Raw genomic sequence first — 24,601 nt, forward strand, 5'->3', positions numbered from 1 at the left:
TGAATTTGCATTGATTAAGTTATAAACCACCTGTGCATCCTGCTTCAGTGACTATATTCTACAGGAATAGATGGTAGGCTACAACGGATTTTTAAAGGAATACTGAATCTTTGCTAATTCACCAGCGAACAGATCCCATCGTGTTCACTGTACCTTAAGCATGAGAAATACAGTGTGGTTTCTTTTTGTATGAAAAAATCCTCATCATTCCATATAAAATATCAGTACAGAGTGACTGTGTTTATACAGCCTGCTGCCTGCTTATGTCCGGGCTAAATTTGAAATACAGTAAAAACCACTGGTAATAGGCTATACCAGAAAAAAAATCACTTTAAAAAAAAAAAAAATTGTTTTTACAAAAATAGACAGATAGATAAATAAACATGTAGGAAAAGTAATCCCAGGTAATGATGTGTTTCTTTATCAATTCTTGAAATCCATGAACTCATCGCCCTCCATCCACAGAGGAAGGGGAGCTGCATGGCGTTCATATTCAGCCACATGATGTCACTGTGGACGCACAAAGCAGAAAGGAAGTACAAAACATCAACACTGACGTGTTTTGACTAGTTACCGCTTATTTTACTCTATAAGAATGCACTTACTCGTGTTGCACTTGAATACATAGCCGTATTGGGTTGTTGCATTATGCGTTCTCTACCAAAATACAAACTTGTATGAGCCTACAGGCTGCACTGAAACTCTGACGGAACTCGAGAAACGCCCCGCTTTTACTGCTCGGCGCTGCGATGCAGAGGCTGTCAGGGTGAAGTGCAGATGGAAGTTGGCACAGTTTGGGTGGGCTGCAGTGTCAGGAGGGAAATAATGCATATCTGATCAAAAAAAGAGAGGAAGGGAAGGGATAGAAATAGAAATAGATAGAAAGTCACTGGAATGGTGTCCAAAAAGGCACTCAACCCACTTCAGAGAGACCTTATCGTTCAAGACAAAATCTGTTTGTTGCTGTCTCTTCACCTTCTTGGAGACTGATGGAAGTTGACAACTGCTTGGAAAACCAAGCTCATTCATGGTAGGTAAAACGCGACAGGTAACGCGCGTCATCTCCACTGTGAAGAAGAAAGAAACGGTTCGTAAGACTGAGAAAACCGATGACCTCATGTGGGATTCGCCCACATCTTTGGTATTTGCCCGTTTGTTTCACTGACAGCAGCGAGTTCGAGCAGCTTCTGCCGCAGTTTAGCATGATAACTCTCACTGAAAATGAATTGTGCTTTTTGTTTGTGTTTAACTAGTCCAAGGGATTTTGTTAAGCCGATGAGTTTAGTCATGGATGATCACGGATCCCAGTCCCATCCGCGGAGCTCCACTCAGAGGTATGCGCACATTTAGAAAAACAGCTGTAATAACTGTGTTTTACTTGTTGATGGTGAGGAACGTGATTTAAGATCTCATGGGACCCTTTCTCTGCGAGTGGTATTAATAATTCTTCTTTCAACTCAGCTTAAGTTTTCTACTAATTTTCTTTACGGGGGAAAGGTGTTTGTTTTTTTCCTTCTTTGTGCACAAACCTAAAGGGAAACTAACTTTGGGCTGCTGTCAACACATGGCAGCACATAACCAACTGTTTTCTCAGGTGTCTAAGACATGTGCATAATGCCACCTTTGTCACACAATGCATCTGCATAACCAAACTTTAAACTAACATTCCTTTCACTCAGTACATCTCAGCGGAGTCACAGTTGTTGCAGACGTTTCGACCTCTGAACTCCCCTCATTTCCTGCTCTCAGACTTTTACTGAGAAATTGCCTCGACCATATGTAGAGGGTCATGGGAACTATGTTGCGGGCAAAACATTCAGCCCCCTCTGTCCCTGAGATGAGGCTGATGACTGTTGTGGAAATCGTGCCGTCTGTTGTGCACCGATTCATCGTGTCGAACTGTAAAATAAGATGCAGTAAAGAGGTGCCGGGAGTGTTTGACATAATGGAATTTCCCATCACTTTTTGGTCCATAGAGTTGGAGATGATGTCAGCCGCTTGTATTCCAGTGGTTGGAATCATTAAAAAGGGGTGAGTGAGTTTCCAGGGCTCTCTTACAGTCACTGCTCACTCTTTTGGCATTCGTGGGCGATCTGCCGAGATTTTGAGATTTAAATTTGAGGTGAGAGGAGACTTTGAGCACATGATGGTTTCCAAGCTTGCGCTCCATGATAGCTGTGCAAAGTTTCCAGTCCTGCCCTGCAGTACTGTACTTTCCCAATTGTAGAAATAATATTCAGACTCAGATAACTGGAAAAAAAAAATAAAGTCAAATAAACGAAAAACCTTTTGGTGTGAGTTTTGATCATATTTCATAAATATTGTGTAATCTGAGAGCACAGCCACGCTCCTTGGCAGGAGAGAGTAGCAGACTATTTCTATCTCTGTGGTTTGAGTATTATTCGAAAAAGTAAACCGCACTCCTCCATATGCTGCCAGGGTGTGGGGGAAGACATATTCACGCTCTTATTTTTGGCTTCCTTTATTTGGGGTGAGTAAACCTGCTCATTTTCCCCTTTTCAAATGCAGTCACATGTGAAGATTTTCATGTGTGCGCCCCCCCTTCAAAGTTAGACTTCATTTGTTATCCAAACACCGACCTTGCCAGAAACACTTGGCTGGTTGTTTTTTGAGCAGGGTTGTTTCTAGCACACAAGCACATGCAGATATCATTTAACTTTTGATACTATTAAAAAGTGATGTTTATTGATAGCGTTTGAAGAAGGACTTTTTAAAAAAAACTTTTGTTACATTAATCATAATCATTGCCTTGACACTGCCAACTGTCCAGCATGAATCATATTAATTCAGTGTTCTGGCAACCCTTGAAGCTGGCCCTGCTAATTGGACACACCTTAAACCATGATCTCACATGGCTGGCTCCCTTCAGGGCAAAATGTGGAATTAGTTAAGGCATTGTGAATCCCACAGCTGTTTCAGGCAATCCAAAGGCACAGCTGTTCACAAGTGTGTACAGATGAAAACTATGGCAAGATTGACAGCTGAAACTAAGATATTTGAAGAATGCAGGCATGTGGAGTTGAAGTGCAGCAACCAAAGTCAAGGTAGAAAAATCAGAGGGCCTGGAGTAGACTAAAGCGTATCACACTGCTCTCTCCTTGTAGTTACCCCCAGAAACAACAGGGCTGTCTTCATTTAGGATGATACGTTATTGGGTTGACAGCACCCTGCCCTCAGTGAGCACGCTCAGATCTTCTGGGTTTCAAAAGGCAAATATAAAGAGTGTCATTCAAAAACATCCACCCCCTAGATGGAATAAAGTAAGAGCAAAATCAGGATTAAAGTTCAAGCAGCGATGAGCGACTATTTGTTTGGATACAGGAAAGTTTTATTTCAAAGTTGCTTCCAGCGTCAGTGGCCCAAAACAGACATAGTGGCTAAAATCCAGGGAACAGGGAATAATAGGTCGTCTTTGTTGCGACTCTGAGGCCAACGCATTGACCGTAGATAACAGCACAGATTTCTTTATGGATAGTCATGAATTTTACCAAGCGCGGTTTGGTTATCATACCTAATTTTTCTTTTGATCTCTAACATATATGTTATGGTTATGCATTTAGCTTTTATTGATGCTGATCACAGCCTGTGTGAATGGATTTGTTGCACAGATCCTGATTGTACACCGGCTAAATAGACTGGAAGACTTGGCCCCTCTTTGTTTCTGTTATGCACTTTTTCAGGCCATGACAGTTGAATGCCTCCCACTCTCAGCCTGTGTAACATTCACAATGACCTCACTTGAATTGGTCCTTTGTGCGCTCTCAATAGGAAATTTTGCATATCTCCAATAACATTCAGACATTTCATGTGACAAAGGAACAAATTGGCTCGATTTGCTTGACCTTCATTATCAGTGTTTGTCTTGTTTAGATGAGATCTCTACAGATAGAGGCCAGACAGTCCTGGCTGGCATTGCTGAGTTTTCCAAGGATCTGTTTCACAAGAAATTAAACACCTTTTTGCAAATGCCAAATCATAAATACAACCTTAAACCAGTGCTGTGGCACAAAGGGAAGGTTAATACAAAAGTGCACACCATGCCATGGTTCTCTAGATGGCACTGTCAGTATTCCTGTGATTGTGATGTTGTCTCAAGCCAGTGCAGCACCCACACAATTGGTCGTTGCAGCATCGGTCCCTTTTTTTTCCAAAAATTTGCCTAATATCAAACTGTGAACCTTATCATTTCCTAACAAAGAGTAAAGGAAGCTAATGAGCAACAGTGTGACAGAAGCGGGCAGCCGTAGGAGTTTCAGTGAGGACGTTGGCATTCACAGCGAGTATTAGTAAGTAAAAGACGCTGAGCTACTTTATATTCAAGATCCACACAATTTGTCTGTCCAGCTGTGTTTACTTGTGTTCCAGGCCTCTGAGGTGCTGCACAATTGTAACTTGTAACTGCTAATTCAATATATTAACATGTCACTCTGTTTGAGACAAAAGGTTAAAGGAAATGTGCTATTCCTCCTCAGTCTGCGAGATTGAAAGTTTAGGAAAGGGCTGTTGTGCTCGCCTTGAGATTGTTTGTGAGAAATGACATTCATATTTCGGATTGCTGATCTGTAGGCCTGTGCAAAATAGAATACTCTGTTTACACCAATAGTGACTAAATGAATGGGCCTGTTTGAGCGCAGGAAGCGGCTAAGCGGTAGCATGTCCACTTTAGAAACTCCAGTTCATGTGATCAGCAAAAGATGCAAACACATGCTGTTGTGCCATTGAAAGATGCCGAACTTTGAACAATGCTGCATTGTTTCAGATGAAGGGACACAGTGTGATGGTTATAATTATGCCTTCCAGGGACACTTTCTCTATCACTAAGTTATGTTATCTAAATGTTAGCCCCGCTTAGAAAAGCACACATTTGGTCAAGTCACCAGAGACCAGAGGGAATTACTGTACCTTATCGTTTCTGTGCAGTTTGAGCAGGACTGTGTGGGGTTATTGTGTGCACTGGAACTGGAAAAGAATTTCTGAAGACCCAAACAACCTCTTATACACCCCCCACCCTCTTGGGATTTGTATAAAACTGTGTGCAAACAGACTAAAACATGCATTGTGTTTCTTCTTTATGTTTGGCTGCCTCTTTTTTTTTGTCGGTGCACAGCCATGGGTTCGTTATGGTGCAATGTTTAGAGGGAAAATATTTGAGCTGCATGGAGATAAGGTGAGGGTAATGTACCATGGCAGACCCCAGTTCAGCGACCAGAATGATGTTGAGAAATCTCGATGAATGATCTCAAGTGTTAGAATCTAACTTGCTGAAAGATATACTGATTTGCAAGCTTACTTTACTTCTGCTTCATGTTATACCCTCTACATCATATCTTGCAGGAGAAGAGTGTGCCTTTGACGAATAATGAGTTCAAATGGGGCAGGTCATGAAAGTTCAAGTCTGGTCTTTTAGATATCTATCAGTACTCCACATAATGATGTTAGGGACACCCTGTGACTTGAAGTTGGACCAGACTTGTGCAAGAAACTGCTGTGGGAAAAAGTAAAAAAGAAAATGTTTTTCCCTGCGCTAATAAACAATACAAATAGGAGGTGGGAAGTTCTCATTGGGTCCTTGTGCTCTTTTTCTTACTAATCTCTTTCCATCCCACATTGCCTATGAAGTAACGGCCTTTCTAGGCCTTTTTAAAAGAAGCTTGTGTTTAATGTGAGTGACCTCGCACCAGATTACCAGCTGTAGCTCACACCCTGTGTTTTGTCTTTCCTCAGAATCCCCAACTCTCCACCCCTTGTGCCTTTTCTTTTCTAATTGTGAAATATGACACATGAAAATTCTTGTATACACAAATCTTAACTTCAAGTGAAACGTGTGATAAGATGATTTAAAGATGACTAAGTAAGATACCAGGAGTGGTTATGAGTATGACAGCATAGATGTGTTAGAAAGAGAAGGCAGATAAGCATGAAGGCCAAAAGAGTTGAAGGATTTGGTGTTTTAAGGGGGGATTTAAGGTGAAAGTGGAGAGGTTCAGGAGATGGCTGCCAAATACCAATGAGTAGTGGGTAACAGATGGTGGTGTACCAAGATGTCAGTGGGAAGGGATAAATTCTCAGCTCCTTTATCAAATTGGCTGGAGGTCCAGTATGAGGACAGCTTTTACAGCGTGAGGGTGTCCGCCCTCATCAGAGACCAGGAAGGAGGCTGATTTTGGCAGGTGATGAGCTGAGTATCCGTAGCCTGAGTATGTCTCTCTGCATCCATCTACAAAGGTGAAACTCCCCTTATTTAATTAAATATTTTAGTGGCATTTGACTGACAGCTTGACTATGAGGGAAGGCTAAACATTTGTTTATACACACAAAGAGAGACACAAAGAGACCTTAAAAGGGAAAAAGTGGTAGGGAAGGCTGCAGCTTGATGAATGTTTTGGTTCAAGGTGGATGAAGTGTGACCTCATGTCACACTGCCAAGATTAACGGTATTACTGTCAACTTTTAATAGATAGAAATAAAAAAAAATGGAGAAACTACAGATGAATGGGGAAAACTAGTAGATGTAAACTTTTTTATACTGATGAGTATTGTGACAAATAGATATTGCAATAAAACTTTGCAAGTCCAGTGTTTGCATTTAGACAATTATGTTTTGTCTTAAAAGTCTTCTGAAATTGTATATTTCAACATGAAAATGAGACGTGATCTGAACAAATATTCAAAAATCTGGACCTTTGATGATAATTTCAACAGAGGAAAAAAAAAAAACCGACTGTCCAGATCATTTCAGAGTGAGAATTCTTTGGCTAAGTATGAAAAAAAAATGTAAAGAAAAAAATAAAATATATTGATTGTAGAATTCCATTTCATTTTAGTGGAAACTATTATCTATGCAACAAAAAGGCTGAAATTATTAGTGTGTTTGAAAGCATTATGGAAAGGACAACTATCCATCCATCCATTTTCTATACTCACTTAATCCAATTAAGGGTCGGGTTGTGTGTGTGTGTGTGTGTGTGTGGGGGGGGGGGGGGGCATGAGCCTATCCCAGCTGTCATTGGGCGAGATGCAGGGTACACCCTGGACAGGTCGCCACATAGACCCAAGTGAGACACATAACCATCCACGCTCACACTCACTCCTCGGGATAATTTAGCATTCATGACATGCATGTTTTTGTATGGTGGGAGGAAGCCGGAGTACCCGGAGAGAACCCACGCATACACAGGGAGAACATGCAAACTCCACACAGAGAGGCCCCAGCTGGGAATGGAACCTGGAGCAGTCAGGGCTTTTCTAATCAGAGAAGATTTACAGGTGCCAGGACCAAATATTCTGGAGATTTTTTTACTATTAGGATGAGGCAATTGATCTTCAGCGTGTCCCAATCCAGAGGGGGTCTGTGAAAGCTTTGCAAAGTGTAACTTGACATTTTGTTGCCACAGTTTCGAAAACCACAACCCACTATTTGTCTTTCGAAACTTCAGTCTTGTAGCCCAACTCTGTAAGATTACTACACTCCTCCTGGTTGGCTCAAGGAGAAGTGAGAGTCTTCCTTCAGTGGAAATTCAGCAGACATCTTTTCCATGATGTAGTCAGACACTTAAAGTAACAATCTGAACCTGTCAGTTACAAAACTTTGCCATTGACATTATAAAACATTGCAACTGTTTAGCAGTTGTCCAGCATAGTGTTCTCTCTCAGAATGGGTCTGATTTCAGAGATTTTTCTACCTGGCATTATAACACACGTAAATGCAGGGCCAAAATAGGCCCCAGGTTGAAAAACTTTCCCTTTAGAGGTAGATATATACATATCAACAATGAGAAATGATGTGAGATGTAATTCTTGTCAGAAACACTCTGTGTAACTTCTTGCCTTTTTCTCTCCAGCCGGCCGACATCTCCATTCACTTCTTCTCTTCTTATCATTTCATGGTTTTTGGTGGTGTTTTTTGTTGGGTTACGCATTCATCAGTGAAACTGTAAAATAACTGATAAAGACCTGGCAATGAACACTTATTTCATAATGGAAAGACAAATTTATTGCTTCCGTACCAGGGAGAGTATAGTCTCCTAAAAGAAGTACGAGTTTTTTACAGAAGCATACAGTGTGTAACTGCACAGTTTTAACTGTGTGCTCTGTAATAGAGGCAAGTCTCAATGTGATGATAATTGTTACAGGAGCCAAGATCCTGTTGAATCTTGTTGAAAGTTATTTGTATAAATAGAGAGATTTTAGAATATTATGTCACAATATTTAGAAGCTAAACAGTGATCTGTGTAACAACTGACTGATTTTGTTTCAGGTTTTCTGCCAATATTCTTTAATTGAAGGAAAATCTGCCAGGTTGCTTCCACAGAGGTAGTGCTTATGTCGGTTTTTTTGTTTGTTTGTTTGTTTGCCTAGAATCAACATCATTATGGTTTCGCTCCACCGTCTAAGTCCTCTAACGTGGTTTTAGAGTGAGTCAATTCTGCAGAGGTGAGTTGTTGTTTGGCAGTGTATTTCATAATGAAAAGCAAACACAGGAGGACTGCCTGATTAAATTACAGAGTGGGGAGGATTCCAAGATGGCTTTAACCATGTGAGAAGACAATGAATGGATCAGGAGCCCCTCTTGACTTCCCTTGAATGTTTACTCTGATAATTGCATCATTGCTGCATGAGTAGAATAAAAGGATCAAACATGATCATACATCAGATTAACGCCAGTCTTTGACTAAAAGCTGGGAGCCTACACGCTGCAGCATGTGTGTTAGTGAGCTGCTGCCCCACTGGCCCCACCCTCAGGTCCTGTCTGCAAAGGGAGGCAAAGCTGCTTACCTTTCTGCTCATGACCCGGAGAGGGTAGGTGGGTGGGTGGGGGTGCTGGTGCTAGCAGACTGTACGCTGGAGCTTTAAGGGAGACACAGTAAGAGGGCTGGCAGGATTTAGGTAGAGGAGACAGGTTTCTGATGTCACAGACTTGGGCGTGGCATTAAGGTGGGTCCTTTAAAGCTATACCGTCAGAGCTTAGTCTGTCTGACTACTCATGGGAGAACACAGTGTGAAGTGAAGAGTGGAAATGATGTGAGCGGGCACAACCTTGGGTAGAAAGGTAAGAGTGTAGAATGAAATGCTAGCAAAGTGAAAGGAGATCTGTCACCTGCTCTCCAAATTTGTTTGTCAGTAGTATTTATCAAGGCTGCAGCAGGACACTTTTAATGTTAAACGGGGCCTTTGTGTACACACTTCTTTTGCACTCGGACCTCTATCTGTCTGCTGGTCCTGACTTGAAGTGGTGGGTGTGTTGAACTTGCCTCTCTTTGGCATGTTTAAGCCTGCATGTTTGACTGTACAGCTGAGCTCTTGCTAGTGGAGTTGTTTGGTGTTTTGGTCAGTGGAGCATTTAATGTTTGGCTCGTTTCTGAAAATAAACAGGGTGTTGTCAGAAAGTGTGACTGAGGAGAGACACTTCTATGAAAAAAAAGAAATGAAAGCACTTGTTTGTGTCTTTGTTCCCAAACCCACCATTCCCCAAGGGGCCATACTTCTACCCAGCTGCTGCTAGCATACCACAGAAGGCATTTTATGTTAATCCTTCATCTTTTCTCTACCCCAGAGGAACTAAACCTTTCTGAATTTGTCTGGTTTTCTTTCTAAGCCACTCCCATTTGATCAATTGTTACATTTGACGTAGGGTGTTTAATTGATTGGATGGAATAAACTTGACAGCAATGTTGAAACTGTTTCTGGTTAAAAGTAGTGCCACCTGGAACAGAGTGGAATGAATGGAATTGGGATTTTCTTTTGTGCAGCTGGTTGATTTCTGCTGATTTTCAGTTTCAAATTTTTTGACTACATATAACAAAGTGCAGAACTCTTTCGACTCCCTTTTCTTTGTCTTTTTCACACCTAATCAAAGAAGTATTTTTTTACACAAGAGGAAGCATCTGGTTATTGTGCACTTTCTTTTCCCTCTGTCTTTTAAGAGGCTTTCAGTAGACATTTCACTAAATACCTCATCAAGCAGGTGTGAATGTAAAGATTTAAAACCTTTATTTCCCTTTTCAATTAATCTTACACTAGATATGCTTAGTTTTACCAACTTATTTAGTGGGCACGATAGATTTCAACCCTTTTAGGTTGCGTCCGTTCTTCACACATCTGTTTTAATCTTGCTAACTTCCAAACCCCAGATCAGCTGATGGTTGCATTGAAAACAAGAAGACCAGTTTGATGAAGCAGCTTAGCGTGCAGTGTTTATTTATCGTAGTGCACACAGCTTTTCAGTCTGTTTGTTTCTACTGGTCATGATCACAAGATCATCCCATGACAAAGTGTAAGAAATGACACCATGACAACAGGCCTGTTATTTCCTGGTAGTGTGGTCTATGATCATGTCTGTCAAGCATGCTCTGCGGTATTGAAAAGGCTTGTTTGTCACTGTCAGACCTCCCAGGGAAAGGCTGTGAATGAGGCATCAGCACAGTCAAGCTGCAACATGTCTTCTCTCATTCAGCAACAGATCAACACAGGCCTGGATGGAAAATGCAAACACTCTGTGTCCGTCACCTGCTCGAGGTGTCTTGATTTGAACACGCTTCCGGGATGAAATTGCTGTAGACTGCACTTGGCCATTGTTTATTTTTCCATACTAATTTATCAAATTCTCCTGTTTGGGCTTTCACAGTCAGATATATGGAGACCGCGAGGAGCAAACACGACACCAAAACTGTTAACCGCAGTGGGAGAAATGAGATGATTCAGGAATTACACCTTCAAAAGAACAAAATGGAAAACATTGCACTATTTCAGTTAACTCAGCAAATTCTCCCAGCGGCAAAAAAGAAAGGAAAAAAAAGATTCTTTAGAGAACACAACCTTCTGAAATATTTTGTTTGGTGAAATGTCAATGAAAAATGGCTCGTGCCCAATTTTACAATACATCATAAAATGCGTTGGGAAAGGAAAAGTTTCAGCCTGAACCATGAAATCGGGGCTTTGGGCACAAGGGCACAGTGTAAATGTCTGTTTAGCTAATTTTTCTCTTTACGTGTCATTCAAATTAATCTGTTTGTGGTGGTCCGACACCAGCGGTTTGCAATCTGGCAGCTGTTGTACATCTAAAAAGTCCCTGCTCTGTGCCTTGTAAAACCCAATTTAGTCTTTTTTAGGACAACATAAGAAGTGACAGACAGATTGCGCACACACTGCAATGATTTTTTTTGATAGCTGGCATTTGCTCCAAGTGGTTCAAATTGAGTTGCTGCTTGTTTCAACTGTTACCCAAATGCATGTCTGTCAGTATGGTGATGTGGAAAGTGCTCAGCATGCATGCCAAATAGCTGCAAATGATGAAGACATTTTCTCACACCATATGAAGCTGCACTGTAAGCAATTGAGGATGTTTTCTTAGTAAATGGTGACTTTCTTTTGTTTGTTTTAAAGAAGTTTAAAACAAACAAGCTCCCTAAACTTTGCACTGCAGTGAGTCGTCTTGTTAGAATCCAAACAATTAGAGATTAAGATGGTTTAATCACAAATGGATTTTAATGTAATCATTGTAACTAAAAGGATTGAATTGCCTCACAAGCTCCAGAACTGCGAGGGTGATTATTATTTAAATGTTATTCTCATTAAAGGTTGAATCGCTTAATTAAGGATTCCCTTTGTTACACATGTTGGCTATTATTTTCTTTAACTTGTAATCCATCAATTTAAAATTGGGTTCCTGCTGTTGTTGGTACTGTAAATCTAAATGGATGTGTGAATAGGCAAGGTCATGGAGGTGCCTCGCTCTCCTTTTATCCCCTGAAATGCAACCAGGCAGTTTATAACTGGAACAGGTTTGACTAGATTTGTTTGTTGGAAACGATGACACATTGACTTTGTTTCCAGTTATCTGGGAACGTTAATGTGAAACTGAATTTCAAAACAATCTTCATCAGAGGGTGTGAACATAGACTGACTCAGAAACACAGCTCTGACAACAGATATAGAACACTTGAGCCCCACATGCCAAATTTAAAGTTGTTTACTTTCAATCTATTCAATTTAAGTGTCATTTAGAGAAGGAAGAACATTGACCAAAATATAATGCAGATTTTCATTGATTTTTATTTTTTTAAAATCTTTTTGTTGTTTAATAATGACAAAGAGAGATAACATTAAACTATATTAGTAGTTATGTAACATTATTTAGTCTTTTATTTGGGGAAACCTCAGTCTGTGCACAGTCTGCAATGCAGTCATTTCAAAAGGAAGAATGTATCATCTCCAAAGGTGTCCACATTGACCCTTAGAAAAAAAATGAACTGCTCATTTAAAACCTTTTCCCCTCCTAATAATGGCAAAATCAATCCATTTCAAAGATTGCATGACGTTTTATTATTTGAAAAGGGGATGAGTACTTACAAAATGTTTTAATCTAGTCATTAATATTGTTCTGGACGATTAGTAGAATACATCTTGCACTACTCATGCTATCGACTGTGTATATATTGTGTGGGCCCTAGAAATGCTCCATTATATGCAAACATGCTAGCTCAGTTTAAACTGTAAGATTTAACTTACTGAGACTTAAAGTGATCTTTAGCTCCCCCTGCAGTTGTGGGATGTAACACCGCTGTCTCAAAAACAAATCTGTGTGAGTCTGCAAATGTACAACCATACGCATTATTTATATATTTTTTTGTCATGTTGAAGAGGCCACAAAGACGCCATTTAAAGCCCACAAAAATATCAAGCGACCGTAAAGCCAACCAAAGCCTTGAACTGCAGTGTTTCACCCATTGGGCCCTCTAGGGCAGTTTTACACCCAGGAACATGCATAACAAAAGTCAATGTACTTCAAAAGTACATAGTTTTAAGGTTCACAAAATTCTCTATTGTTGTTTTAACTCTCCACGTGTACTTTCTTTTGAAATTTGTTAATTGGCAAAAGGTCCTCGCTTCCAAATCCTCCACTTGGGCAGTTGCTGCTTCTATGGACTTGGCTCAAGCTCTCTTGAGGCTTTAACATGAAAGCAAATGGCTAATAGTGTGTTGCTGGAGAAAAAATAAATAAAAAACTTGTCCCTTTTATAATGAGCTCTACCAAGACCCATCCCAGGAAGTGATGGGATTGGTCCCTTAGTCTTTTGAACTGTGTTTCTCTGCCTACAACTCCAACAGGTGTTTGCATTCTTGGGCCCTAGAAATGGCCTTTATGAATATCAAACTTTTGACTAGAGAAACAAGTGAACAGCTTTTTTTTTTTTTTTTTTTAAGAAGGAAGCCTCGTCTTTAAGGTCATTGTAACACATTCTCATAAAGATCTGAAAAATGCAGATGGCTCACACAGATCAGTTTGTGCAGGTTGAATTTGGCCGCTATTTGTTTGTGTGCAGCTTTCTTTACTTTTATCGTACTTGGTCTGAAAAGGTAGAAATGAAAGGCTAGAATATAAAAATGCCATAAATTCTACTTTGAATTTCCCTCGGGATTAATAAAGAGAAAGAAAATTGATAAATTAAATTATGGACTGCGCATACAAACTAGATCTTGTACAGAGATGAGATGCCACAAAATATTTGCCCCTTTGTGTTCCAAACTGTTACATAGTTGGCTTTATCTGGAGGTTCATCTAACATTGGCATTGTGATGTGTGACTCATTTAGTTGAGTAACATTTTGAGGAGTATAAGTACTTGCTTATATATTTTTATGTAGGCTACTGTCGGACCTTATTTTAAACCCTACTTAAGATTGAATGATATATTTTATTAGGGTGCACTGGAACAAAAGCTCAGTATTTTTAGTATTAATGTTTTTCTGACCAAATAATACTGGTTTGGCTAGTGTAAACTCACAAGAGCAATAGTCTCAGTGCTTTGTAAGCTCAAGTTTTGCAACACCATTTAGTAAACGGCTGGTTTGAAGCTATTGCAGACTGGAAGGACTTTGTACACAAACTACTTTTAATGGATTTAGGAATTGCTGGTTCAGTCCAAGTTGGTCTGAGTGAGCCAAGCAAGTTTCTTGATGGATTTATTTTGTATTTACATATCTAAGTTTGTTTCCAGCAGGTTTTTAAATTTGTTGTTGTGACACAGAAGAACGGGATATCCCAAAACATGCTCAACAACCCATGACGGATGTTTTGGGCTTGCTGGTTATTGTTTCTGTTAGATGGCGTGGCTTTATGACTCTATAATGAACAGATTTTAAGATGTGCATTTGCACTATTCTCTGCTTGCTTGCTTTCCTGGTGCTGGAGCAGTCTTTCTTGAAAAATTCCCACTATGTTCCTCTGCAACTGTACAGCCTGTAGTCTGGCTGACAAATGATCATATGATCAGCTCAAGAAAGGCTCATGAATTTTACAGCCTGACATAGTTGCTTTAGGAACTAGGAAAATAATGCTATAAATATGATTCTTTTTTTTTTTTTTTTTTTTTTTTTTTACTAAAAGACATGTTATGAAAAAAAAAAAAAGCATGCAATGGTAAGTTCTGTCAGACCCACTCTCGTCAAAACGAGACGAGAAACAGAGATGAATTTCAGAAGCTTATTCTGAATGCATACAATTGTGTTTGGCGGTATGGCTCTGTTCGGAGGAAGTTCCCGACTTTTCCATGAGCTCCATGGAAGCCAAGACAGGGAACAGCAGCATCCTCAGGTGGAGTGCCTTCCATTTGCTGTAAAGGCAACAAACCCCCTAGAACAGAGCAAGCAACAATGAACAACAGTATGACATTGTTTGGCAATGAGAAGTCGGTGGAGCAGGGGAGGTGGTGGGTGCAAGCAGAAAGCAAAAAAAAAAGCAGTGACAGCAAACCAAGTTTAAATGAAGTGCCCCAAATGCCAGCATCCAATTGCGAGCAGCAGCTGATTACCCATTGAGCGCAGCTGGTTGTGGACAGCCATAAGGGTTGGGTCGGCGTCAGCCAATAGGCAAAGGGCGCGTTGACTAACGTGGTGCTACATTTATGTTGTTACAATCACTAGTTGATTTCTTGTAAAATGTTGTTGTGGCTGTTTGTGTTCCCTTTAAGAGAAGTAATGAGACTCTCACTAGAAAATTTGAACACAAAAAGGAATAGTAGTTTATTGCAAACCAGCAGGCTGAATCTTTGAGGTCTCGGTCGCTACTTCAGTATTGTCAGCAATGGCATTAACTGGAAAACTAGACTCTGTAGCCTTGGGCTGGAGTTGGGTCATTCCCCTAAATGAAATGAAGTTGTTTTGGTTTTTATATTGGTTGTAAAATACCTGTAAATCTATTTCCCAGCTGTTAATTATTTGCAGAATATTTGAACAGTTTGCACTTCTCAAGTGTAACTGGGATTCAGGCAGAATGATTATGACATTCTACCACTTATTTAAAAATAGAAAAAAAAAATTACTTTTTTTTTTTTTTTTTTTTAACCATATATACAATGTAGGACTAGAGTTTCATAACTTGTATTCAAAACACAAGTGTGTGTGTGTGTGTGTGTATACATATAAGCCTTTAAGGGCGTCCGCCCACATACTAATAATCCTTCAGTAGATGTGCCTCAGTGGAGCCTGTGACCTTGCATTGCTCGGATTCCTCTGTTTGAATAAGCAGTGCCCCCACGTGAGACTTTGCAAGCCGTAATTCAGAGCACTGGGTCTGCAAAAGCCTGTGTGTGCGTGTGCGCACCCTGACTGAATGAAATGACACATGAATGTTTCCAATGTTTGGGATCATGGGCTCGCTGAAGATGTGCTCTCGTGTTTACACTCGTTTCTTGTCGTAACATCTGCTGTTTTCCATGCCAGGGAAGTAATGATACAAAACAAAATGTGTTGCAGCTAATCTTTAAACTCTATAATGACGGCCCTGTTCAAAGAAAAACATTTTCTTGTTTGTAGTCCAAAACACTGCATTATGGAAATGGTTTAATTATCGTAAATACTTTGTGTCGTAGATTTCAGATGCAAGTCTGACAGATGGCCAGCTGACAGAAAAACGTGGGGAAAAAATGTTTGTCTATAATTTATTTATTTATTAGTTTGTGTGAATGTGTGTCCAGTAGCCTGTAAACTCTTGCAACTGCTACTGCTCTCTCACACCTCTTACTGACGCGGTTTCCAGGAATGTAAAGTCTTGACAAACAGTTGAAACACGCCTCAGAACTAAGATTTGCTTGTCATGCTTTCAATCATCCATTCGAATGCTGTTCCAAGTGACTTGCATAAATGACGATTTTGATAAGAAAATGCATGATGCTATAACACCCCATTCCCTGAACTTAAATATTTAACAGTGACCACAATAGAGGACTAATTCTTGAGTTTTGATATCGGTGTCTTTTCCACCGTTTGTTCATTTCAGGCTCAATAAGTAAATCTGTCCATTTGGATGTCTTGTGACTTGTTGTCAGTGTTGGAGCCCCACTGCTTTAAAAGAAAATAAAGAAAAAAAACATCCGTTTCCTTTTAAATGTTTTTATTTTATTTCTCTCTCTGTGTCAAAACAATGGCCATATACTAAACACATTTAAGAGTAGATGACACTTTTATTTATTTATTTATTTTTTTGTCCAACTGTAGGGTGTCGACCAAAAGCAAAGCCCCATCCCCGCCAGGACTGAAGAGGCTGGATTCTCCAGGTTTCTCTCAGTGGCACCCAGGAAGCCCTCATTTAACAATGGAGCAGAAGGAGAACCTTATTGATAAAGAGCTCTCTCTCACAGTGGTGCTACCTGGTGGAGTGGAAAAGATGACAGTGGTTCACGGAAGGTACAGATGGTCTCAAATATCTGAATCAATATCTCTAAATAAGGATGTGTGAGATAATGCACGTATGTATACACAGTTTGAGCAAGAGCATTACATTGCACTTGCTCATTTAAGATCCACATCTTGAGCCTGATGACAGATGAAGTCATCACATGACATCCTGCTTTTATCAGACTGAGTCAGATGGGTGGAGTTGCAGAGTTTTGTGGTTTTAGTGTGCACTGGAGCAGTATTGCACTGCATTTTATTTTATTTTTGATCACTCTTGGGCATTAACAAATATGTGTTTCTAAAAATGAAAGGATTATCTCACTTTTGCACACCACTGTGAGATAATGACCTAGTTGAATACTTCAACTACGACTCTACCACCCATTCAGCTCAACATGTTGGCATACCCAAATGTCAGTGTTGCAGAGCAAGGTCTGCGTGTATTTCTTCGTCTCACAGTTCAGACTCTCCATCAGAGGAGTTTACTTAAGATAAAGCTTTCATTATCTCAATGCAAACGTTTTTTATGCAACCTTTTACCTCTCTCGAGAAGTCTCTGTGAATAATCTAGTTCGAAGAGATTCACTTTTCCTCACGTAAACCTGTTCAGGTTGAATATACAATAAATTGGCGTTAGAGGTTTCAAGTTTACTTTGTGCTGTTGTTTCCACACGTTCTTGCAGCTTTTAAATCAGTTAATGTACCCATCTATTAAAAAAAAAAAGATTTTTTTTTTTTTTTTTTTTTTTTTTTTTGCAAAGCGGTGCATCTGCGACTATCAATTAATTAATCACGAGTCAGCTAATTGGCCATTGTTTTTGATCAATTTTTAATCGTTTAATTAATTTCTTTTAACACAAATTATTTTTTATCCAGCAAACATTCATTTTGAAATGTCATCTTTTTGGAAATTAAGATAATAGTTAAAATATTTCACTATATTCTTAAATTGTATCGATAAATTAGAAAATATGAACAAGTCGGGCAAGTTTCAAGTCGATTTTTGTAAAGATAAAAAATCTCAAATTTTACTGCAACCTGAGGAATTCATTCTTTAGTTTTTTTGTTTTTTTTGTTTTTTTTTTCTAATTCTTTGCAAAGTTTCTTTGTTTTCCTGTTATTCTTCTTTACTTGAATTAATGGATTATTTGTTTTTGCTATGTGCCTTTTCAGCAAACCCCTAATGGATCTGTTAGTGACACTTTGCGCAAAGTATCACCTGAATCCATCAAGCCACACCTTAGAGCTGGTCACTGCAAACAGCAACAATATCAAGCTCAAACCCAATGCTCTCATAGGAACTTTGGATGCAGAAAAGATCATACTGAAACCTAAAGGAGAGGATAAAAATAAGAAGACGGCCCCTCAGATGCCCGAGGTACGGTGTCAAACAAGGGACACAAATCCTTTTGTTGTTGATGCCAAATAAATGATGATTGTCTCTTGTGTTCCTTAGGCAACTGTTCGGATGGTAATAAACTACAAAAAATCCCAGAAAACAATATTGCGAGTAAATCCCAGAGTTCCCCTTGCTGAACACCTACCAGCAATCTGTGAGAAATGTGAATTCAACACGGAGACCACAGTTCTGTTGAGAGACATTCAGTCACCGGTCCCTTTGGACTTGTCCAATTCACTTAATGATTACACAATACGGGAGGTTTATGCAAGGGACACAAAAGGTAAGTTCTAATGTGTTCATACCCTGTACCTAAGTGCATACAAACAATTTGTGGTTTAGCATATATTCTGTGTAGTACTTCTCATCCTGTCCCTCATCAACTTACGTTTTGTCTGTAACTTGTTGGCTCTGCAGGACAACCTGCTTCTGCTGTATGCTCGAGCTCCCCAACGGGTGCAGGTATGTCATTGTTGCACATGGCGTGATTGATTTCAAAAGTGCTATCGTGTTTATGACCGAGTGTTCGAACAGTTGTGACTTTTCATATGTCTTTCCAGGTGCGGTCACACCAGGGAAAGATAAAAATCAGAAAGAAAAAGAAAATAAAGGCCTCTTCAGCATGTTTCGAAAAAGCAAGAAAAAGTCCGAGCAGGTAAATATTCTGTGGCAAAACGGTTGCATGTCAATGTTGATTGAATTCACTGATAACGACAAATGTTTTGCTTTTTCGGCGAGCAAATATGAATGTTCAGAGGGAGGTTTCTTTGCTTTGGTTCGCCATTAGTTAATGTTCACTGTGTGATTCTGAAACGGGCCTCTTATCATGTTCTGATTGGATGTTTGCTCTTTAAAGCCAACGACAGCCAGTGCTCCAGCTTCTCCTGTACTCGCGAGCAAGCCTCGACCGCTCAGTATGGCCTTCCCGTGCTCAAATTCATCCCCGCTGGGCTCTCCCACAATCTTTACTGACGTGCCAAAGAAGAGACGTGCACCCCAACCCCCGCTCCTCGTCTCTCAGAGCTGTCACTCGGACCTCGGCACCCCCCAGACACTTGACTCTGAACCGAACACCCAACTTGACAGTGATCAGGTGAGTGGACTTTTAAGATAAGATTGAGGCTTTGATGTTGGATCTGAAGTAAAATCCTTGATTTCTAATCATGATTTCTTTGATGTGCATTGTTTATGTATAAATCTTGTCAAGTAGATTGGTGTAAGTCGAGGGTCCTCAGCAGAGTCTTCGCTGAAGAGAACTAAACGCAAGGCTCCTCTACCCCCAACGTCTCCAAGTGCTCTTCTTCAGGAATCTGTTTCTCTAGATGAAACTTTGCAAGGTTTGCCTTTGTTTATTTTTGCTTGCTCGTTAGTATTTCCTATCAGTTTATACTTTCACTCACAGGGGCTGTGTGGTTATCCGTTTCCATACATCTAAAATTTAATCAGGAGGAGTTTGTGTGTGAACTTCAAATTCGGTCAAGTGTGTACCTTAACCTCTCAAAACTTTAGTCTGCTTTTGTCTTATTTGACTCTTGCGCTTCCTAGTGGTTGTTATTGTGAAGTGCTTAATTTGAAGCTACAGCATGGTTAGGAGACACAAACATTGAAAGCATGGCCAGTTATTAATCTAAATGAAGTTGGTAAGCTTTTAAATTCCAGAAATAACAAGTTGTGCCTCTGGGTCTGCTTGTGTATTCCCTCATCCTGTCCATTTAGATTAATTTCCCATTTGGTCTCCTCTCCGACTTATATTTCCTGAACCTGAACTTTTTTTTTTTTTCCATTTAAATTCCAAACCATAATTAACAGTTTGGAAGAAACGGTGTCTGATAAGACGCTTTGTATTTGGTTAGAAGTTCTTTGGCATTTTCCTCTTGGTTGTGCCAAAATTGCATTGTTTTGGCCTACTTTCCTGTGATTGTGTAGACCCATGGGACCTCATTGTCCTGTTGGAGAAACTCCACCCATCCTGTATACACGGCAATTTAAAGAAAAAGTATGTCCAAATATTTTTAACTGAGGTTTGATGAAACAGTCGGTTATGCCAGTTTTTATTGCTAGAATTGTCAAGATAAGGGGAAGATTAGACAAACTTCTCCCACTCACATGCTCTTGATGGTATCCAGCCATGCACAGTTGTAAAATTGTTGATCCTTTATAAGCTGCTCTCTAAATAACTGATTTTTGGTTTTCTTTTGCGTCTCGCTAACCCGTAATCCTTTCACTCCCAACACGGCTCCCAGATCACATTGATAAACCTCACATTATTTTATGTCAGTCGTCATTCATATAACATGAGTTTGTACACTCCTGATGTTTCCAACATTCATTTCCCCGAGAAGGATCACCTCCCGCGCTCTTTCTGTAATTGCCTCTTGTGACTGGGTACATATCAAGATCAGAAGCTGAAAACCGCAAGCTTTGTTTAAGCGGCCTTGAAATTCCTGTTGCTTCTGCTCCTCTGTGACGTGCTTCCTTTGGTGCTAAATTAAGAGCTGAGATGTAAAAGTTCATTCAGTGGAAAGTATTCATTGAAACCATTGTGTTCTTATGGGTGCTAATATATAAACAGTATAATTGCATGTTTCTTTCTTAATGAAGCTGGAAGGAAAATGCATATAATGCAACTGAATTAATTATCTTCAAATGTTACTCGTGTATCTTTTTTTTTTTTTTTTAAATATACTCCTAATACAGGCTGCTAGCCTGTAATTATAATGTGAATTACACATATATATATTTTTTATTTTTTAATGTTTTTCTGCAGCTGCTAACACACTGGAAGAGATTATGGAACAAGAGGAGACGACTGCATCAGTAAAATCTACAGCTACTAGTAGCACCCAGGAAGCGGAAAGCAGCTTCAACTTGTCACCTGAAGTCTCGCTGCATACCCCTTCCCCGGATATTGAGACGGCGAGCATGATGTCAGTGGAGGGCAGTGGGGAAGATCAGTCTGTTGATCTGTCCTCAGATGGCAAGTACGAACTCGAGTAATGCTACTCACGGCTGAGGCATGTTTATCTATTGATTTTATTTGTGCATCTGCAAGTATTTGCTTGTTTTCCTTTTCTTCAGTCAGCTTCAGAGCACACTGAATGATTCTGCATTGCTGAGTGCGAAGGAAACTGATGCCACAGTGTCATCTATGCTGACAATCAAAGGTGTGTTTTCCCTCAAATGATAAGAGAATACTTCATATCTGCTCTAAACTTGTCTCCAGAAATCATACTTTTTTTAATTGTGAGTAATGTTGTCAACTTATGTCTCGCATTTAAAATAAAAAAATGCTCTTTTCTTTACAGATGGAGATCCACTTCAGGTTGAAGATATTAGTCCACAACCCATCTGTCGTGGGCTCGAGGAGTCTGTAGTTGACGGTGCTGATGGTGACTGCAGTGCTTGCAGCCTCCCTCCGCCTATAACTCCGGAGGCGGAGGCTCAGGCCTCTGTTCAAGTAAACACTGAAACCCTCCGGGAGTTGACTTGCAGGTTAGAGAGTTCAGTGACCACCAGCACATTGCGTCCCAGTGGTGAAGATGCTGAAGTGCAAACGGATTTCTCACGGCTCCCTGTGTCTCCACAAGAACACGAGGACAAACGACCATCATCAGCAGATGTGCCTGATGTAGAAACTGTGGGGAGAAGAGACATGGCCACTTTGACAGAGGAGCTGGAACCATCTGACCTCAAATGTGCCTCATCCACCAAGTCGGAGACCTCATCATGCCAAGGCTCGCCGTCAAGTGCCCCTGCTGCAACAAAAGTGCCATCTACACACGCTACAGACTCTGAGCCAAAACACAAGCCTTCCAACGAGCTGACGAGGGACTACATTCCCAAAGTTGGGATGACAACATACACCATTGTGCCACAGAAATCTCTTGAGAAACTAAGATATTTTGAAGTTGCACTGACACTGGAAACGCCTCCTGATGAAGCTCCAGCAGAGGGACTTCAGATTTGTTCTCTTGATTCGGAAGAGAGGACGGGACAGAGGGAGCAGACGGACGTCTCAAAAGAAAAAAATGAGCCTCATTCTAATTTACCCAGGGAAAACGTACTGACTAGCACTGCTACTACTACTACTACTACTACTACTACTACTACAAATACTACTACGCAACACACTGTAAATGGAAGTATACCTGAACCTACTCATTCCTCATCACCAACAAGTTTACACAGCACAGACGAAATCTCATCCTCAGCTAATGAAGCGTCTCAAGCACCAGCAGAGGTCAAGGAGATGAAAATTCCACCCGCAACGAAACCCAAACCTACTTCTTTCCACTTGGCACAGCACAAAAAAACACCTGGGTATTATGTTACTTCAGCTGCAGAGAAAAATCTTACTGCCAGCCCTGGCTCTGGCCTCAAGGAGACTCAAGGGAGAGCAGAAAGGGCAGCATTGCCACCCCCTCCTCCTCCTCCTGTGCAGTGTCAGGAGGAGACAGCAGGGGCCACTAATGTCCAGCTTAGTCCCAAACCAGATGACAAGAATGTTGCTTTCATGAAAATGACAAGGCAAAGTAGTGTGCCAGCCAGAGAGCCAACCGTAGGATTGAGCTTGGACAAATTAAGGAGCTTTGCAGCTCCAAGACCTTATTCTCCTGCAACTCCATCCCGCTTTGCCCAGGCAGTGTCCTCTGCAGTGAAAAGGAGCCATTCCCTCTCCCACACGCCTCCCTTTACCCCGTCTCCACCCGTCTCTCCAATTACAAGTCACTCATCAGTCGGAGGATTAACTAAACTCAAGGTTAGTTCTGATACAGTGTTGCATGGTGACGTTAAAATATCCAACTAAAAATGAAAGCTCATGAGACCACAGTTGCTAGTCAGAGTTTCCTTTTTATTTCAGCTGACACACAAACATAATAATGCTTCAGTAGAAGAGCCCCCGGCACTTCAGACCAAAGCACGTCTTTAATTTTTTTTCTGTTTTGCATCGGCTCTGATGATTTGGATTTTATCAGCTGGAATGTGACCAGTGGCGCTTCTTACACACATGACTCTCTTACAGGTAGCAGAACATTTAGTGGCACGTTTGTGATCCAGTGACTTGGATCAGCCCAGGGTTTGATGCCAGCCTTTTTTTTTTTTTTTTTAAGTTCTGCATTTCTGTTTAGCTAATTTGAAATGAATGGACAAGATGGTTGTAGTTAATGTTTATGATTTATTGTATTTTACAAAGTAGTTGAAGAAAAGTAGAAAATGAAAGGAGGACATTGAGACGATGAATACTTGAGCAATGCCTACAATCTTTCCTTCTCTTGTTATCATGTTTTTTTTTTTTTTTTTTTTTTTTTTTTTTTTTCTTCATGAGGTAACCCATATTCCTTGTTACGGTTGAACTTAGTTGTTCATAGGTTTTAAAAGATTTAGTTGGCTGATAAGAGGCGGTTGTTGGCATAAATACTCGGATACTTCTTACAGTGCAAAATATTGCTTGCCATGCAATGAAAAGTTTGTTGATGTACAATGTAAGCTGTTCAGCCATAAATGCTTAAAAAGTTGATGTGTATCAGCATATAGCACATTCTGAGTTTTGTTTGTGTGCACAAAATATTCCATTATGTGCACAGGCAAGGAAGCTGTCCAAATGTTCCTGGTGCTTCTAGGACGTATGTGTTCTCTCTTGAGGGACATTGGAAGTCTCCAGTAATTCCTGTGTCTCTATATTTAAAATCTCAGGATTGCGAAAATGAAGAGATGGATAGTGATGGCTCCACACTCCAGAGAGAGGACGTTTTTGAAATGGCCAACAAGAGCGGTCCATAGCAGTCGTTAAATTCTTCTTAAGGTACATTATCCACAGTAAGCAAAATCCAGTATCATGTGATGTTGTATCATTTTAATCTTCCATAACTTTTTTTTTTTTTTTCTTTTCTTGCAGGAGAAGCTCCTCTTGTCCAATTTGAGTTTTCCTTTATCCCATGACACAAAAGAAGAAACCTCCTTTTAGTGGTCTTCACCAGCCAACCTAAAATTATGTATTTTGACATTTATTAATTTTTTATTTTCACATCATTAAGTAATGTTCTTGCATATTTTAATGTTTTTCTTTTATTTTATGTGATGGGTATTGTGCATTTAATGCAAAGCCTTGTGAGCGATCAGTGATGTTGGATGAGAACAATTCTATAAATTATTAGAATCATTTACGGAGCTGTAATTTCTTTTTTTTTTTGGGGGGGGTATTATGAAAATGTATTATCTAAATAATACTTGATGTTAAAGAGACCAGAACTGACGTATGGTGAATATTTCTTAGATTATTTTTCAGATATATTTTAAGTATTACAGAGTTTTGATTCAAATGTATGCAGAAATACACTGATGTGTACAGTTCTTGTCAGTGATTGATATAAATAAAGCTTTTATTCAGTCACTTGCCCGTCTTTAAAGTAGACCTGGTATGCTTATTTGTGCTTCTACTTCTTAACCTTGGGTACCTCTAGATTAGCGCTGCACCCATAACTCCAAATAGTATGTTATCATTTCAGGA

At 40.0% G+C, this 24,601-nt stretch overlaps 1 protein-coding gene across 1 annotated transcript; it reads left to right on the top strand.

Annotated features, from left to right (window-relative positions):
* The first annotated feature begins 756 nt into the window (after positions 1-756).
* Positions 757-24,484, top strand: cobll1b (cordon-bleu WH2 repeat protein-like 1b). The gene is made up of 14 exons (XM_075479722.1): positions 757-1,030; positions 1,254-1,334; positions 16,515-16,703; positions 17,868-18,072; positions 18,151-18,376; positions 18,511-18,555; positions 18,654-18,748; positions 18,950-19,186; positions 19,304-19,430; positions 20,861-21,074; positions 21,172-21,257; positions 21,399-22,852; positions 23,788-23,896; positions 23,990-24,484. The coding sequence occupies exons 1-13, from the start codon at positions 990-992 to the stop codon at positions 23,872-23,874; spliced, it is 3,087 nt and encodes a 1,028-aa protein (XP_075335837.1). The 5' UTR covers positions 757-989; the 3' UTR covers positions 23,875-23,896; positions 23,990-24,484.
* The last annotated feature ends 117 nt before the right edge of the window (positions 24,485-24,601 follow it).

The sequence above is a fragment of the Odontesthes bonariensis genome, chromosome 12 (genome assembly GCF_027942865.1).
Source record: "Odontesthes bonariensis isolate fOdoBon6 chromosome 12, fOdoBon6.hap1, whole genome shotgun sequence".
Taxonomy (NCBI): Eukaryota; Metazoa; Chordata; class Actinopteri; order Atheriniformes; family Atherinopsidae; genus Odontesthes; species Odontesthes bonariensis.